Source organism: Eucalyptus grandis, chromosome 5 (assembly GCF_016545825.1).
Source record: "Eucalyptus grandis isolate ANBG69807.140 chromosome 5, ASM1654582v1, whole genome shotgun sequence".
Lineage (NCBI taxonomy): Eukaryota > Viridiplantae > Streptophyta > Magnoliopsida > Myrtales > Myrtaceae > Eucalyptus > Eucalyptus grandis.
This window is the reverse complement of record NC_052616.1, coordinates 59433737-59451561: the sequence shown is the minus strand read 5'-3', so window position 1 is coordinate 59451561 and position 17825 is coordinate 59433737. Positions and strand designations below refer to the sequence as shown.

The 17825-nt window shown below is 38.1% G+C and overlaps 1 protein-coding gene and 1 pseudogene across 1 annotated transcript; one reads left to right on the top strand and one right to left on the bottom strand.

The window, feature by feature from the left end:
- Positions 1-9327: 9327 nt before the first annotated feature.
- On the bottom strand, positions 9328-11481 carry LOC104446307 (nascent polypeptide-associated complex subunit alpha-like protein 2). The gene is given in 4 exon segments (XM_039313999.1): positions 9328-9933; positions 10184-10302; positions 11272-11380; positions 11422-11481. Coding segments are annotated over 4 exon segments (639 nt in total). The 3' UTR covers positions 9328-9582.
- Positions 11482-12896: 1415 nt separating this feature from the next.
- LOC120294091 lies at positions 12897-16389 on the top strand (annotated as a pseudogene).
- The last annotated feature ends 1436 nt before the right edge of the window (positions 16390-17825 follow it).

The window sequence follows — 17825 nt, the reverse complement described above, 5'->3', positions numbered from 1 at the left end:
TGCCTGGATCTAGGTGAGGATCGCAGCCCTCCCCCAAATCCAACGAGCCGTCGGCTGCCTCCCTCCTCCTTTTTATATTTGTTTTAAATTTAATCTAATTAATTTTTATATTAATTATTTACTACATCAGCACCAAAATGATATCGTTTTGGCATTGTTTAGCCACATCAGCATGCAAAATGATGTCATTTTGCACTAAACTCACCGAAAAATTGCCACGTTAACATTATTGCCGAATTTTCTCGCTTCTAGCACTTAATTGATCCATTTTGCTCCGATTTTGACACTTAAGTGTCACTTTTGTAAGTTTTGGCTTTCCTGGTATCCTTGTGTCTATAAGTTGTACAGAGATGTCCAAGTAATTCTAGAATACTAGGCTTGTATACAACATTAGTTCTATCCTCTAATTTATGTTTGTTTTTCTCACCTAATAATTACTGTTCATCCACTAAAGAAGTCATAAAAACTATCTTCCGCTAAAATAAGTCATAAAAGCTATCTCGTTGTACAACATTTTGTACTCATGATAAGACTAGAAAACCTTAAAATCACTCAAAGAATGCACAAATGGCATGAAGAAATCACATGGGACTTAGCATTGGATGCAACAGAAAGTTTGGATAATCATCTAATCCTAAGTCGGCATGCGAAATGTCATACAATTTAAATGATATGATGAGATGATCCATGATTCTTAACGATATACTTGGGAATCCTAAGTGTGATAAACACTTTTTGTGAGACAAATTTAATGTACGAGATGAAACTCAAATGATATGACCTAAACATGTATGCAAATCTTGCAACATGCGGTTCAACCATCAAGAATGCATGATCATAAGAAGCGATTCTTAGATGACTCAAATTAGTATGGAAATGTGCACATATGACAATGTTTCATTTCAGCATTAAGTTTACTGAACAAGCATGATTTCAGCCATTCTCAAGACATGCATAAATCCTACCAAAAATCTCACATATAGAGCATGCAATGATGATGATTTCTTGTTAAGAGATCGAAACTCAATTAAGATCACATGAGTCATGAAAAAAATGGCAAAACAGACCAATCTATATGTCCAGCACATATTGCTGCAGTACCTTTTACTCTAATGCATGCAATTGATTCACTTTACCAATGTAAAAACCTTACAAAGCATGCATCAATTGAACATATATATATCATGTATTTTAACTCTCGTGAAATATTTGAGTCCAAATAGGTGCATTATGGACTCAATTTCACCAAAACAAATCTCTGATTAATGCAGGATATACTGACCTATGTTCAGATCTAAGCAATTTTGACCCAACTAAACATGTCTAAAAATTTTGGAAAAAAAAAATACAAGACATGAACAACACCTATACGAACAAATTTCATGAAGGAAAGTTGTTCCAGAAATCAACAAAAAAAATCAACACAAAAATAGTAAAATCAGAACTCGATATGGAACAGATTGACCTAAGCCTAGATCTAAGTAGATTTGACCTAGTTCAACAGATCCAAAAATCATATAAAAAATTACAGAAAATGTATGAGATTATTTGGAACAAAACTCATGAAGACAATTTTATCGAAAAATGATCACGAAAGTTGGCACAAAAATAACAAAGCCAGAAGACAGAATAGAATCAAAACCGAAAAAGACCTAAACTACTGCAGAATTGTTAATCATCGGAGTTGTTTTTCGAGGATCAAACGATGCTCAATTGGGGCGTTCGACCTACCCTTTTGAAGCTCATGAAGTAACATCAAACTTCTGGTTCATAACTTCGTAAGATAACAACATTTAAGAGCTCAAAACTGGCCTAACAGAAACATGTTCATCCAAATTCGAAAATCACATAACCAAAAGATCTAAATATAATCAACTCTAGATCATTCAAGCTTTGATTCTAATCAGATTTGCAATGTATCCTGGCCCCGAACCTTCGTTGTCGATCATGTATTTCGACACGAGAAGCTCTCGCCACATCGGACGCTATTAAAAGGAGTTTCATCACGCTTACCTTGATTGAACCAGCGAAGAATTGACTTTCAAAGATGTCCACCTTTCAACGACAATGAAGCTGCTAGCTTCGATCTCACTTCAGGAATCGCTGGACGTGAAGAATATCGAGTTCAACTCCAGTACAAGAGCTATTCAATGCCGATCTTCAATCTTGCTGCTGTAATTTTTCTGGAAAACAGAACGCCAGCAACTTCTGATGGCTGAACAGCACGAGGAAAATCCTTCAAACTTGGAAACGGAACTTCAGAAATCTCCACGCGGAATAAGCGAGACAGAAAAAACTACTGGAATGTTGAAGAACTTAGGGAAAATCAAGAAATCAAGCTCGATTTTGTCTGCCGAGCCGTCATTCGATCAAATTAGGGATATGGATGAGAGAAATGGCCACCAGCTTCATCAATCTCCAATTGATATTCAACGTGTGAATCCATCAAGGAGAGAGAGTAAGTGGAGATATGAGGTGTTGGAGAGAGAATGAGTGGAATTCTCTCCTTTCGTCCTCTGTTGATCCGATCAAAGATGCATCGAAGAGAAGAAGAAAATCTGTGGAGTTCTTGCGCCAGAGAGAGAATCAGTGGGTGGTGGTGATTTTTTGCGGGAGAAAGAACAAGCGAAAATTTGCTTTCGAGAGAGAGTTCCTCCCCGCAATTTTGCTTCGCTTCCCCTTTTTTCAACCGCGTTTTCAGAGATGGATTGCGAGAGATATATAGAGAGAGACTTTTAGTAAGAGAAAGTAGATCTGAAAATGAGGCCCCCCAAAATTTGGAGGGAAAGTTGGTCATGTAGTCTTGGGCAAGATCAAATCTTAGCCCTAATCCAAAGGCTAAGATTTGGTCTTCTTAGCTAATTGATTTGTTAAATTTGTTGAGAGCATCCTAATTGAGCACATGCCCATTTCAATGGCCACAATGCATCCTTGATAAACAGTGATGATCAATTGTGAACTAATTGGGGTCTTTTTTGCAATTTTCATAACATGCGCGGTCGATTTGCGAATTTCATAAAATCCGTAACAAAATTGGAATTTTGAAAATAAAGGGCGTGGATGCATAGGCCATGAAGTGGGCCAGCAAATGGTGGTTTCCCGCCAAAAGATGGCCGGAAAAATTAGCCGGTCAACGAGGGTCAAATCTGGTCAACATATGTCAACGCTGGTCAACACCGGGTTGACAGGGTTGACTTTTTGTCCGAATTTTTTTCTATTTTTCCTGATTTTGCCCGATTTTAAAAAAAATCAAATATTTGTATATAAATCGGTTCAAATGAGATGCAATTAAGTTATCTCTGGTCGACTAATTGTGCAATAAATATTCAATTTCATTGAATTCCTATTAAAGTGAGGCCACAAGCTAAATTCATATTTTTAATTGAACCTCAATTGACCAAATTGAAGTTCAATTACTTCAATTGCACTCTAGTCTAAAATGAGCCAAGTCGAATTACGTAAATTGAAACACCTTAGTTGGGCTTTCTAACTTTGAACACGCCAAATCGACTAAATTAGAATGCATCCAAGCGATCCGAGCAAATCTCTCAAAATTGACCCCAAATTTGGACTCCTCTCTCTTAATGATGCGTCAACTAAAAATCAGGTGTCAATAATGTGCACTCAATTCCTAGATGGGTCACCCCAAAAGACGACCGACATGCCACGGCAACTACTTTAAATTTGCGTAGAAGACTCGTCAATTAGGACATGGGAGGAAGCCTCCCACATGAACAAAGTCTTGCAGTCTGTCGGCGTTTGGGTATGAAAAATAAAATAAAAATTCAAGAGGTAAGGAAATATAGAGCAGCAATAGAAATGTTGAAGGAATGTATTTATGCTAATTGCTTGCAAGAGGGAAACGGAAATAGGAAGAAACACATGAGAAGTGCCTTAACTTGTGTACGACACTCACTTTAGTACCATAACTTTTCGTCGGCTCACTTAAGTGTCATTTAAAAAAAATGATAAGTTAAGTGACAACCCCGATTTGAATTGCTGGAAATCTGACGTTGTAAATTAATTTCTTAATATTACGTAACTTATCGGTGTGCCTAGTTAGCATATAATCTCTAAACAATGTCATGTAATAAGTTAAAAAAAGTGATCACTTTAGTGCCAATCTTAATGAAAAAGTGATCACTTTTGTGCCTAAAAAACCCTAAATGATGTCGTATAACAAGTTAAGAAGTGATTACTTCAGTGCCAGTCATTGTAAAATATATATATATATATATATATATATATATGATCACTCTAATGCCAATTGTTGTTAAAAAGTGATCAATTCAGTGCTAATCTTAATAAAAAACTAATCGCTTCAGTGCGAAAAAAATGCCACATTAGATAAAAAATTTAATTATAAAAGACATGTAATTTCTCTAGTTGAAATTTGCACTTAAGTGATTGTTTTGCTCCAATTTTGGCCTTTAAGTGAGCCGACGAAAAGTTGTGACACTAAAGTGATCGTCATACACAAGTTAAGAAACTTCTAGTGTACTTTTCCTTAGAGAAATATGTGAAAGAATTAAGAATTACTTTGTTTGAAAGGAGGAATAAATTGAGAGGAAATCAAATATTTGTACGTAAATGATATATGTGCCCTTGAGTAAGAGAACGTAATGGTGCAATAAATATCTAGGAAAAATGCACCGAAATTAATAAAACTTATCACAAAAGTATAATTGTGTACTTGAATTTTTTAATATTGTAATACAATTCTAACACTTGTAATACCAGTGCAATTAAGTTCCTCCCTTATCCCCATCCAAATCGATGGACCAAAAAGGAAGACATAACATGGCTTTATTTATTATTATTTTTCTCTTTCACGTGGCTTTTTATTTAACCAGATTAAAACAATGTCGTTTCATCTCCTATGACATTTCAAAATGGCATCGTCTTATAATTACATCTCCAAGTAGGATGCCTGGATCATCTTCTTCGCACGAGCCCTACTTGCAGAGAATCGACATTTAGAGTAAAAAAATCGAGGGCATTGGACGGAACGAAGGTTCCTTCACATAATGCGCATCAAGCATTGACTTCATTGTCAATGCTACATTCGGCTTTAGAATCCAAAGGCACTGCATTTGGGGTCTTTCGAAAATTCGTCTTTTTTGTTTGGCCAAAATCTTCAATTTGTTGGGACCACTTGCTTTCTTTATGCAAATTATAAAAAGGTGCTAGTCACATAGTTTTGGTCCCTTGCAGGTCCAATGGCCGACCAGTACCACAATGTCTCTATTATAGTTTTCTTTGGCAGTAGCTTTCGAGCGGGACCATCCTTCGAATGCGGAAGTGAAAGAAATGATGTTATCGAAATAGACCTAGAATAGGGTTCACTCTTTCATGTTACGGAACCTATTGTGACTGAGGTTTGGCGTAAAATAGACAAACTCTGTTAGAGGGTTTCTCTCAAAGATGATCTTAGGTTGTTAAGAGATAATTTTGCAGTGATTGATCTCATATATCATCATCTACATTGTGAGATCAATGACCTAACCGACATTTCTGGTGATGATGATAAACAAATGTTGAGATTTTTGTTGGGGGGGAGGGGAAGGGGAGCTCAAACGAAAAGGAAGGTCTATATAATGTCAATATGGAAAGGGTTGCGTATGTGGCTAGTGATGTGGTTGTAAATGTGGCTGGGAATACGGATGATGATGGTAATCGGATTGAGGTTGGTAATGAAGATTTGGATCATGTTGCAGCTAATTTAGTGGATGTGGAATATGCAAGTAATAATGATGATCTTGAACTGATTGAAGCAAGGAGAATGATAAAGGAATATTCAAAGAGATACAGGCTCAACACTAGGCTAACGCAAGAAGAAAGTTAGAAATTGATCCTCGGCTTATGGATGCTTCTGAGTACAAAACATAGTAATATGATTGAGACAAGGAAAGAAAGTTTTCATTCAGATTTAAATAATGAGGAATAAGAAGAGGAAGATATTGTTCTTTCATTCAGGAAAAATAGGTTACCAACTAATCCTCGATCTGCCAAACAAAGCATCATGATTCAAACGAGGAAGAAAATCATTTTTTTTTTTTTTTTTTTTGGTGAAAAAAGAAAGTTGTTGTTCAAGTTTAGATAATATGAAAAAAATTTGTAGCCATTTGATTGGGCAAGATTACAAAGCTAGGGTGTAAATTAGTGGCACAGTTACCGAAAGTCCATAGAAAATCTAGTTTGGACTAGTGTTGTCACCACATACCCTGCAAATTACTGCATACTTGAAGTATGATTTGCTATTGTTTTCGGTAATAAATGACCCGAATAAATTTTGCCCTACACTTCATAGTATGGATGTTAAATAAATTGGTGCTTCCACATACATAGGTAACTTAACCATCACAAGAGATTCATGCCCATAAATTAAACCGGTGTTCTAATTCACAACCGTGATCTACAAATTACAATGCTCTTAGAAAAAAGGTCATGATAATTGTGAATTGCTCTACAATGAAGTAATTATATGTTCCAAAGAGCGGTGTATTGAAACTTGCACACATGTATTCGATACTAGTTCTTGAGTAACCAATACAATAATAATTGAAATGCAAGTGTGAGTTATCCTGAAAAGCCCCATATCCAAAAATTAGTGTGTTACATGTGTATTAATTCTACTGCACACTCACAGTAGTAACATCATGTAATAATTTCTCGTTACATCTTTTTCGAGCCGAACAAACTTATTCACATCCTTTAACTCAAGTGACCTTGCAAGTATTTCCATTGGCATCTACAAAGACTACTTGTATGAATCATCCGACAAATTTTCATATAAATTGCTTAAATACACGTAAATGCAGTACATAATGTCATAGTGATGCGCATGGACGTGACATTGTCACTCTAGGCAACAGTAACATTAAAACTATTACTGCACATTATTTTAGATGGTGGGAAATGCGATTTCATTATGTATTTCGGCCGATACAAAAGAAAATATAGGCAATGTTTTTTCCAATAGTAAGTGAAGAAGAAGGTACAAAAAGATGTGAATCACGGAAAGGGTTGGGGGCCCTACGGGAATTGACTGAAGTCGCCCACCAATTCTTTACCTTTTCCTATTTTGGGGCTGAACGAAATCAGTGGCCTCGATCGATTTCTCTTCCACAGCCTAATTATTGCTTTAATTTTTTCTTGACCCCTACAAAGAAGGTAACTGAGAATCGACCGTTCGCACTAGTCAAAATGGTAGATATACATCAATTTGTGGGACCCATTTTCACGAGTTTGACTGTGATTGTGAACATACAATTATTCGAGCACGTGACATCACCTCGATTTTGCTTTGTGAAATCATTGTGGCTTACGATTTGAGAAGAAATTCATATGTGTGGAATTTGATGTCAATATTTTTCTTTTGGCCATGTTAGAAGAAACTCCCACCAACTTTCAACCATATCTCAAATTAATGAGTTTATAAAAGTGGACATCACATAAATTTAATTTTGAATAAATATTTATGAGTAACTTTCATAATTTATAACCTACCAATTAGAAATGTGGCTGAAGAAGTCTTACTAGGGTTAGAGGAAAATATTGTCTTTTTTTTTTTTTCATTTTACATAAAAGGACTTCATCCTTATTTACGCATACTATATAATGTGTAAGGTCAAAATTAAATTTTTGATGTTCTTTCAAAAATTAAAAAACACTTTGACATCAATCTTTCCTCGAGCAACAACCGGCCGTGAAAATATAGTTTTGTCTGGATCATATTTAACTCCAAATCACCATTGTAAAGAAGAATTTATATAACGTATGGCATCATCTAACTAAGTACGTGGGCGAGAAGGAAAGCTCTATGGCTCTGAGTTTATACTTGAGCTGGTAAGGGTTAGAGTTAATAAAATAAAATCTTTTAAAAATCCACCAATTACTTAGGATGATGGTTCTCTCTCTCTCTTTCTCTCTCTCTGTAATAAACTGGCTCTAGCATGATCAAACCAAGAATTTTCGCACTTTAATTATTTTACAGAATTAGTGAATCCGTGTCATTGGGCTTGATTCACATATGTGCCCACTCCTTAATTATTAAACAAAAATATACCCAATTAATTAGAAAATTAACATTAATTGAAATTTTTTCAACCGAAGATAATAAATGGAATTCCATCTTCTAATAATTTATTTGGCGAGTAAGGGCGCGCATGGAAACACTTCTTTTTTTTTTGTTCCCGGAACAAATAAAAAAAAAGTGTTTACATTCCTGGAGAAGCTTGATTTTGAACAAAGAACGCGTTTGGTAGCGTAAAAAAAGCTGTTCTTGGAATAAAAAAGAACAAACACGTTTGGAATCGTAGTCAATTTCTGTTCCTAGAATAGAAAAAGAATAGAAACACGTTTGGTAAACGACAAAAAAATTTCTGTTTTAAATTTAAAAAAAAAACATTTTCTTTAATAAAGTTTGAACTTGATATTGAATTCTCATTCTTATGAAATGCTCATTAATTTTATTTTGTTCATGGTTAGTGAAGACAAACATTTTGAACATGATCATATGGCATATTTCGTAGAAAATTTTGTAATTAAAGTTTGTATCAAATTTTTTCAAGTACTTTTTTTATTTTTTAGTTTTAAAGCATATAAACTTGCTCATTAAATGCTTATCAATTTAATTTTGAAAATGGTGAGTGAAGAAAAATATTTTCAACATGGTCATATGTGCGCCTTTAAACGAAAATTCCATACATCTCAACATGAATCCTTCCATACATGACATCACAATAATGAAGTAATATAGTTCATTGTGAATAATCACCCATGATTTACTGGATCTGTATCGCTTCTCTCTATGTTATGTAGAACACTGTGTGTCAAACCCCATGAATTGCTCTTGTGGAACTCTTTGATCTCCAAACTTGTAAATAGCTTTCAAACGCTCTGTCGGTGTTATAGCTAAATGAAGACAAGTCGTGCTTGCATGTGTTTTGCTTCTTATAGAGCTCAAATAAGTCAAGCTGCATTTGTATGCATTATGCACATCAAATAAGCTCAGCTTTCAACTAAGATTTCACTAGGCATGCTCAAGCGTCGTGTCTACTCAGCAGCATATTTAATTTGTGCAAGAGCGAGCTTGGCTCAATTACAGCTAAAGACGTTCGAAGACACAGAAATCAGAACTACTTGCGTTGGGGTCAATGGCCAAAGACGCTGTTAAGGCTACTATTTGTTATTTTTCCACATCTTCGCAAGTTTGATAAGCACGTTTTTTCATCCATTAGTCACTTGCTAAGGTAGGAGAAACCCATACATTGTCAGGCTATTTGCGACTGAAAAGTGAGCCATGCGTGATCGACGGTTACTCAGTAACATAAACTGGTCGCTTTTATGACTTTCGGAGAACTTAAAAGAAGCTGAAAAAGGCATAAGGTCCGGCCATGTTAAACGAGTGGATTGTTGACAAGACGCCCTCGTTTTAATTTCTCTTCTACAAGTTCAAGAATAAAAGAGCCGATAGAGAAAGTGAATAAATGCTGCAAATAATCCCAACTCAGATAACCTAGACAGTTCTCAAAGCTCATCACCAAAAAAGGCCAGGAAGCAAACCCCGATGGAGCATGTTTAGGTAGTAAGCTCCATGATAGCACCAACAATGTTCCCATTGTGTGTCTTGAGAGCCTTCACGGCCTTGTTCCTTGAAACTCCAGCCTGGGTCATCACCAAGTCAATGTCGCGAGGCTCAACCCCAGTCTCATCGATCTCTTCCTCTTCTTCATTAGCCTGTGCTGCTGAGGCAGCGGCTGAAGTGTCTGTCCTGCCCATCACAGATCCCATGTCGGGCATCCTGAACAACTGGGCAGCTTGTGTCTGCAGTTGTGAGCTCAAGTCTTCGATCTTCGCCTCCCCAAATATGATATAAGTCTTAGAGTGAGGGCTCTTGAAGACATCAGGATTTGAGATGAAGAATAGGACCTGAAACACCAGGAATTTCTCAATAACATGCCATTGTTTATATATGCAAATCAATTTCAACTATAATGAACTAAGACACTCCATTTTTTCAGGTCAGCTATAAATGGATCTTCCAAAGCCACTAGACACCATTTAGTGCTCTATAATCAATGAGACCCACACAATTCAGAGTTGCTCTAACTTTTTGCTAAATTATATAAAGGATGAGGTATCAAATGCATGACAGAGATTTGAAAGAAAAAGCACTCACATTCTTGGTTCTTTTGATGGTGACCCTGCTTACACCGCTTACAGGTTTCATGCCAAGCTTCAACATAGCCTTGCGGCTCTTCTTCTCGCTTCTGCTCTACTTCGAACCCCCATTTGCACCTGCCCATTCATGTTGTTTGAGTTCTTAAATCCAAAAGTAGCAGCTGACAATATCAAATAGAAATATACTTTTGTTGGAATTTTCGAGAAGCTTCAGTAAAAAATCCTGCACAGCTCAAGCAGACTGCAAGTATATGCATTGCAGAGATCAAAAACTACACCAACAAACTTGAGCCAAAACATAAAATCCAATGATACTCCACACAAACAACTTCCTCATTCACATACTAAACCAAAAGGAACCAGCCTTCTGCCAACCCAAAAGGAATTCGAGACTTGTGATTGTATGTTTGCATACAGTGAACTAACCAAACCAATCCAAAAGCAAAAGTTTCAGATCATGAAATCCATCTGTGGTTTACTAAGTTGAGTTCTAACTAAAACAGAAACCTCTCTATCAACGGATTACACACTAAAACTACAAAATATCAAATGAAACAGACCATCACCACACCCAGTCTTTCCCACAACTTAAAGTAGCAAACATCCGCATATTCAGTTAAACAGATAAACGTAGCATCACAGTTATTGCTATCTGTTGAAAATGCAAAATTTGAATCAACATACGCAGCAGTGACACCCTTTTGGAGATGAAAGAATGACCAGGATTATCCTAAACCAAAAATGATTTCCGCGGACATAGCACTTCCATTACTCCACCTAAACTAGAGTAGACCATTGGGATTCAAGAACTTCATCTAAAAAATCAACTCTGCAACACAACCTCAACAAAAACTAAACACACTCCAAATGTCACACCTCGTAATTCCCCCGTACCATCCCATTTGCCCGTAAACAATCCCTCTTGGTTCAAATTAATCCTCCCAACGAAAAATAGCGAATGCACGTATACAAATTAGCAAACTTTCACACAACTACAAAAACCCAAAAACCGGGCGAAATCACACAACCAGCTTCCAAAATGTAAAGCGAAATAAATAAAAAAAGAAGAAGAAGAGAAAGACCCACCTTGAGCCCCATCTTCCTTATCGTCATCGTCCTCCTCGTCGTCATCCTCGTCGTCCTCCTCGTCGTCCTTGTTGTCGTCCTTCACGTCCTCCACAATGGGTTCATCGTCCTGCAACAAAAAGCAACGAACATTGAACGAACCGAACCCACCCCCCACCAACCCCCGAACTTTCGCACACACCCAGTAGACGGATGGAGCTTGGGCGTCATTCTGGTCGCTCGAGCGGTAGAGCAGCCTCTCTGCTAGCTCGAGCGACCAGAGCTGCTCTGCCGAGCGAACACAGCAGCTCGAGCTCGGCAGAGCAGCTCGAGCGAGCCGCCGTCGCCCAGATCTGCCACAGATCTAGGCGAGCGACGCGCACTTGAGCCTCCACTGAGCTGTCGCCGAAGCCCTCGTCGACCGGAGAAGGAGGAGCACCAGAAACGTACCTGGATTCGGAAGCTTCAGCCGGTGCGTCGGCGTCGTTCTTCGCCGGAGAGTTGGCCGAGTGAGGAGTCGCCGGAGAGTCAGCCGATTGGGAGCCGCCGGAGAGATGGGAGAGACGCCGGAAAAGGAAGAACGAAGCTTCGCCGACGAGAGGAGCGACGAGCACGCACGAAGGAAGAACGAAGCTTCGCCTCTTTGTTCCGATTTTGTTCTTTTGTTCCTTTGGTTTTTATTCTTTTGTTCCGTCGAAGAAGTGTTTCTTTTCAAAAGAAACGACTTTTTTTGTTTCTTTTTTTTCTGTTCTTATTTCGTTCCAGAAACAAAAATAAAAAACAGAAACACAACCAAACGCGTTTCTGTTCCTTTTTGTTCCCAAGCACACTTTCCGTACAGAAGTGTGCCGGAAACGTTTCTAAGAAACGTTTCCATGCACGCCCTAAGGTACCTGGTCCAACTCCACTACCTTGAAGTCTCCCCAAGATATTTTGGGACGATTTTTAATTTTTATGTTACAGAAGCGCAATCACATCAACAGGACAAAATTCTCTTATCCCAACTCAACTCGCACCACTCCTTTTACGTAATATGGAAATCCAATTTTTGGTTAAATCCAATTTTTGGGAACCAATCCTCCTGGTCCGGCCCCCCATTTTCATTTTGAAATTGGATCAGATTAGGAATCTATGATCCCCACCAGTTGAGAGTTTTGAATAGTCCACATATAAGACTTCTCTCTCATCCATGTATTTTCACTTCACTTTATCCGCTGCAAGTAAATTCCACCTCGTAAAGACGAACCACAACCTCTGCGATACATAGCCTAAAATTCTACGACTCTGCATCGAGCAAAGCCATTCGAAGCACCTACAACACCAACACCAAACCATACCATGACTCGCTCATCATCCACTCTCTATTTCCTTATTTCGCTGGCTGTTCTGATCCAAACCTACTCATCCCGAGCACAATTCTGCTTCGACACCACCGGAAACTTCACGTCGAACAGCACCTACGCAACGAACCGTGAGGCCGTTCTGAGCTCTCTCTCCTCCAACGTGGTTGCACATGATGGGTCGTATGCCACGAGCGAGGGCGAGGATCCAAACACTGTCTACGCCAGCACTTACTGCCGAGGCGATACGTCGGCGGATACCTGTTCAATCTGTGTGAGGTCCGCAGTCGCAGATTTGGTCGTGAAATGCCCAACCAGAAGGCGGCTTTCTCTTGGGGAACCGGAGACCCGCCATGCTTTATCCGATACTCGGACACTCCGATATTCGGCGTACTGCAAACGCAACCTACCCTTCGGGTCAAAAATGGCGCCAACATCACCATGAACCAAGACCAGTTCGATGCGATATGGAGGAACTTGACGCGAAGGCTAGCGAGTGAAGCCGGAGAGGGCTCTACGAAGCTCAAATTCGCGAAGGGGCAGGTCAACTTGCCGGACAACAATACGATCTACGCATTGTTTCAGTGTAGTCCCGACTTGTCGCCGTCCGATTGTGGGGGTTGCTTGTTCCAAACCATTGATGATTTTGATATGTGTTGCCACGGAAGTAAAGGCGGCGTTGTTTATAAACCGAGCTGCATTTTCCGATGGGATTTGTGGAAATTTTGGGAGTCAAGCCCCAGTCCGTAATCGTCTTCTCCGCAACCTTCAGCTGCCCCGCGGGGTCATGGTGGAAATATTGCCAAAGGTACGTTGCGTTTAAGCTCGTGAAAATGCAATATCATTTGGTATATTGTTTATTTTTTTAAAAAATTCGAGAGTGCTAGCATTCTTAACTTAAATTCTTTAAATCGGAATACCTACTAACTTTGAGTTAGTTTCGCTAAAAAAAAACCCCTGAATTGTGAGCAGCATTGAATTTTATTGGCACAAATACTAAAAAAGTTCTAAATTGCCAATTTGTTCTTAAACTCTTTTTTTTCCGTCAATTCAGAAATAAAACTTTTGCATCTATACCAGTTCAATCTATCCACCCTATTTAGTCAGCTGAGCATTGACATGACACTATTTGTCGCCTTAGACTTTTTAAAAATATATTTTGAATTTTTTAAATTCTTTAGGTTTTTTTCCTTCCACTTAGGGCCTGCAAGGGTCACCAACTAACCCATGGATTTTTTTTTTTTTTTTTGGTCTGGCTAATGGATATTGTTAGAAAATGCCTTCAAGGCACTTGTTACCAAGCCATCTGAAGTAAGTCTGAAGTTTTCCATACACTATTTTATGTCTAATCAAAGTTTTGAAGATCGTGGCTTTCCTTATTAGGTATTATGGCATTCACTCTTTCAGGATTGCAATTTAATTGATGGTTTTAGATACATGCTGAGAAAAGAATCATCTGATCAGGTACCTTGGCTGCAATTATCGCTTCAGTCACCATTTTTGTAATGCTTCTCTTCATCGGTTGTCGTTACCTTTGGAGGAGGCAAGCAGAGAAGAAACATGAAGCGGTACAAGAAGAAACGGGTACTGATAGTCAATTTAACGAAAACAAAATAGCAAAAGAATGAAACTTTCAATGAGAAACAAAAAGATTTTGAAGCTATGACCGTAAGACATTAAAACAAGTATAAGTCAGAACGACTTTGTTGTTCACTCATGCAGGTGTAAGCGAGATCACATCCTTAAAGTCCTTGCAATTCGATTATAAGATTGAAACTTTCAATGAGAAACAAAAAGATTTTGAAGCTATGACCGTAAGACATTAAAACAAGTATAAGTCTGAACGACTTTGTTGTTCACTCATGCAGGTGTAAGCGAGATCACATCCTTAAAGTCCTTGCAATTCGATTGGGATAATTTGTGTGCAGCCACAAACGATTTTTCTCAAGAAAACAAGCTTGGTGAAGGTGGATTCGGGGAGGTTTACGAGGTACTTAAGTGATTAAAAATATTATAAATACTTACAGCTCACCTAAATTGAAATGGATGCTAAATGAGTGATATCCCAAAAGCTTAAATTATTAGGTGGAGGAAGTTCATTTGTCAAGTGAAGTGGGACAAAATTTCAACACATTTCTTACATTCAAGGTGAATTAAAAGCAATACATGAAATTAGACTATTTTGTCTCTCTAGCTATAAGAATGACTTGTGATCAACATTAATAGAATAATTAAATATTAAATCATGTCTTCATCTAATAACTTAAGCTTTTAAAATAATTTACAGTAGTCCCGCCAAATCTCACAATCATCTATTTATTATCATAAAAGGTATCCAAAGGACTAATGATGTGGAGGTTATGATAGCATAACGACATAGAAGAGCACCTAAATTTTTGGGGTCCTCATTGATTCATAATATAGTTTAAGGATAAGAATGAAGAGTTCATGAGGTCTTGTTAGCTTTCACATATTATTTCAGGGTCGGCTTCCCAATGGACAAGAAATAGCTGTGAAGAGGCTATCTCAAAGCTCAAGGTAAGGTGTCCAAGAGTTTATGAACGAGATTTTGTTGGTGGCAAAGCTTCAACGCCGGAATCTAGTGAGATTGCTCGGATTTTGCTTGGAAGGACAGGAAAAGCTACTCGTGTACGAGTTTGTGCCCAACAAAAGTCTCGACTACTTCTTGTTCGGTTAGTTCCACTTCACTGGCTTTATATTCATCTTGTAGGTTAATGTACGATTTAGACAAATGAGCAAATTTTCATATCCCGTTCACTAGATCAAATATAACATTTTGAATCTAACTTCTAGGCTTCCTAGATAATATTAGCTCTCATTCAAATACTTAAATCACTATGTAGACTCCGAGAAAAGCAAACAATTAGACTGGCCAAGATGTTACAGGATAATATTAGGCATTGCTCAAGGGATGCTCTATCTTCATGAGGATTCTCGGCTTCGAGTCATTCACCGTGATTTAAAAGCTAGCAATGTCTTGTTGGACAATGATTTGAACCCAAAGATTTCGGATTTTGGCATGGCGAGGATTTTCGGAGTCGATCAAACTAAAGCAAGCACCGGAAGAATCGTGGGAACCTAGTTAGTTTCGTGTTTTTCGAAATTTAATGTTAGACAGCTTCTGGTTAAGAATTGATAAGGGGATTTGTATAGATGCAAAGCATCCCAACACGTACGTTTCTGGTGGCTGTTTTCAGCAGTTACATGTCCCCCGAATATGCGATGCACGGGCGGTTCTCTCAAAAGTCTTATGTTTACAGCTTCGGCGTTCTCCTCCTTGAGATCATTTGCAGCAAGAGGAATGACTACTTCTACCAATCTGATGGAGGAGAAGATCTCGCAAGCTATGTAAGTTTTTTATATGATTTATTTATTCTTTGCGGATTTCAATCAACAATATTGTTCCACGGTTCACTTGTGTTCAATTGAGCTGCTCTAGGCTTGGAAACATTGGAGAGACGACATGACTTTGGAAATATTGGACGCAGCATTGGGAGAATCTCATTCGAGAAGCCAAGTTCTCAGATGCATACAGATTAGCTTACTATGTGTTCAGGAAGATCCAGTTAATAGACCGACCATGGCGAACATAGTTCTTGCGCTGAGCAGCCAAACTCTTACTCTGCCATTGCCACGAGAACCGGCCTTTTTCCTCCGAAGCCAGACAGGACCGCCGAATACCATCATAGAGAATGACAAGGAACATGATCAATATACGAGTGGGTGCGAGCCTTCATCAGTCAATGAAGTGTCGATTACTGAAGTCGGCCCTCGATGAAGCACGTGAACCTGATTTCGTTTGCTTCTCAAGGATATTATGTGTATGCTGTGTACGGAATAACTGTTTGGTTTTACATGTACTGTTTGATAAGTGCGCTTGGTGCGCTTGTGCAAATAATATACAGGTAGAAATGTGGTGGTTTCTGTTTGGCTTTGTACTAAAGGAACAAGCAATTCTAAGTTGGGTTGACTCCTAATTTTAACTTTCAATTAATAGTCGTGAGATTTTGTGAGACCCAAGATATATGCTAATAGAGGAATACGTGATTTAATATTTAAGTTGGACTTTGGCTTAAGCCTAAGACGTGGAAATTGCAAATTGGAAACGTAGATAAGAGCTTGAAAGATTTGAACTCGGGATCTCCAATACCATGTGAAATTTTTGTGGACTTTTGACAACTGCTCTAAATGCGTAAATTGATAGATAAATATGTGATTTAACATTAAAATATTTTAACAATCTTATCTAAGAATGACAATGTGGGAGGATAAAAAGAGCAAGGGGCATTTTGGAAATAAACATTATAGCCAAACTACTTCCTCTCACAATGTTTGCTTGTGAAAGGAAATAAACTTAAAATGTAGATCCATGTTGTAATAGCCATCATCAAAACCAAACTTAATAATTTCCACGACATGAGTACGTCTCATTTCTCATTTTGCAATCTTTAATTTGACTTTAGGCCCCAATTTCGTAACATTCCGAAGGCAGCTTATGTTCCAAGCAGGTGGTACGTCGTAATCTGGATGCTCTCCATTGCAAGCCGCGTGGCCATAACAGTCATAATTAAAGACGGTGTCATGGCTGTAGTAGTTATCCAGAATCTACCTTACCGATACGTCAAGCTAGGAGAAGTCTGCGTACATAGTAATAGCAATCATCAGCTTCACTTTGTTTTTAAGGCGTGGCTCTCCCAATATGGCATGTACAATATTAGCCCAACTCCGGTAGCCACAATTCTCTCGAAAGCAGCCATGGTCTCTACCTTTGTTTCTCTCTACTAATACGTCTCCATGTTCAATGTTATTCAGATTAGCCAACAATTATAAGTTGTACAGAGATGTCCAACTACTTCTAGAATACTAGGCTTGTATACGACATTAGTTCTATCCTCTAATTTATGTTTGTTTTTCTCACCTAATAATTACTGTTAATCCGCCCACGATGATGCTTGAGTTTATTTCACATTGACCACTAAAATAATAAACTTGGAAAAAGGCCATCACAACTGTTATAATTTTCATATAGTGCTCACTTGAGTCCTTAATTTTTTTCAATCACTTAAGTATCATAACTTCTAAAAATTATTTGCTTGAGTGTCATAACTTTCAATCGATCACTTAAGTGCAAAAAAATTTAACGTTCACTCAAATGGCAAAAATCCGATGTGGCATAACAATTGTGGTGAATTTTTTAAGAAGTTATGGCACGTA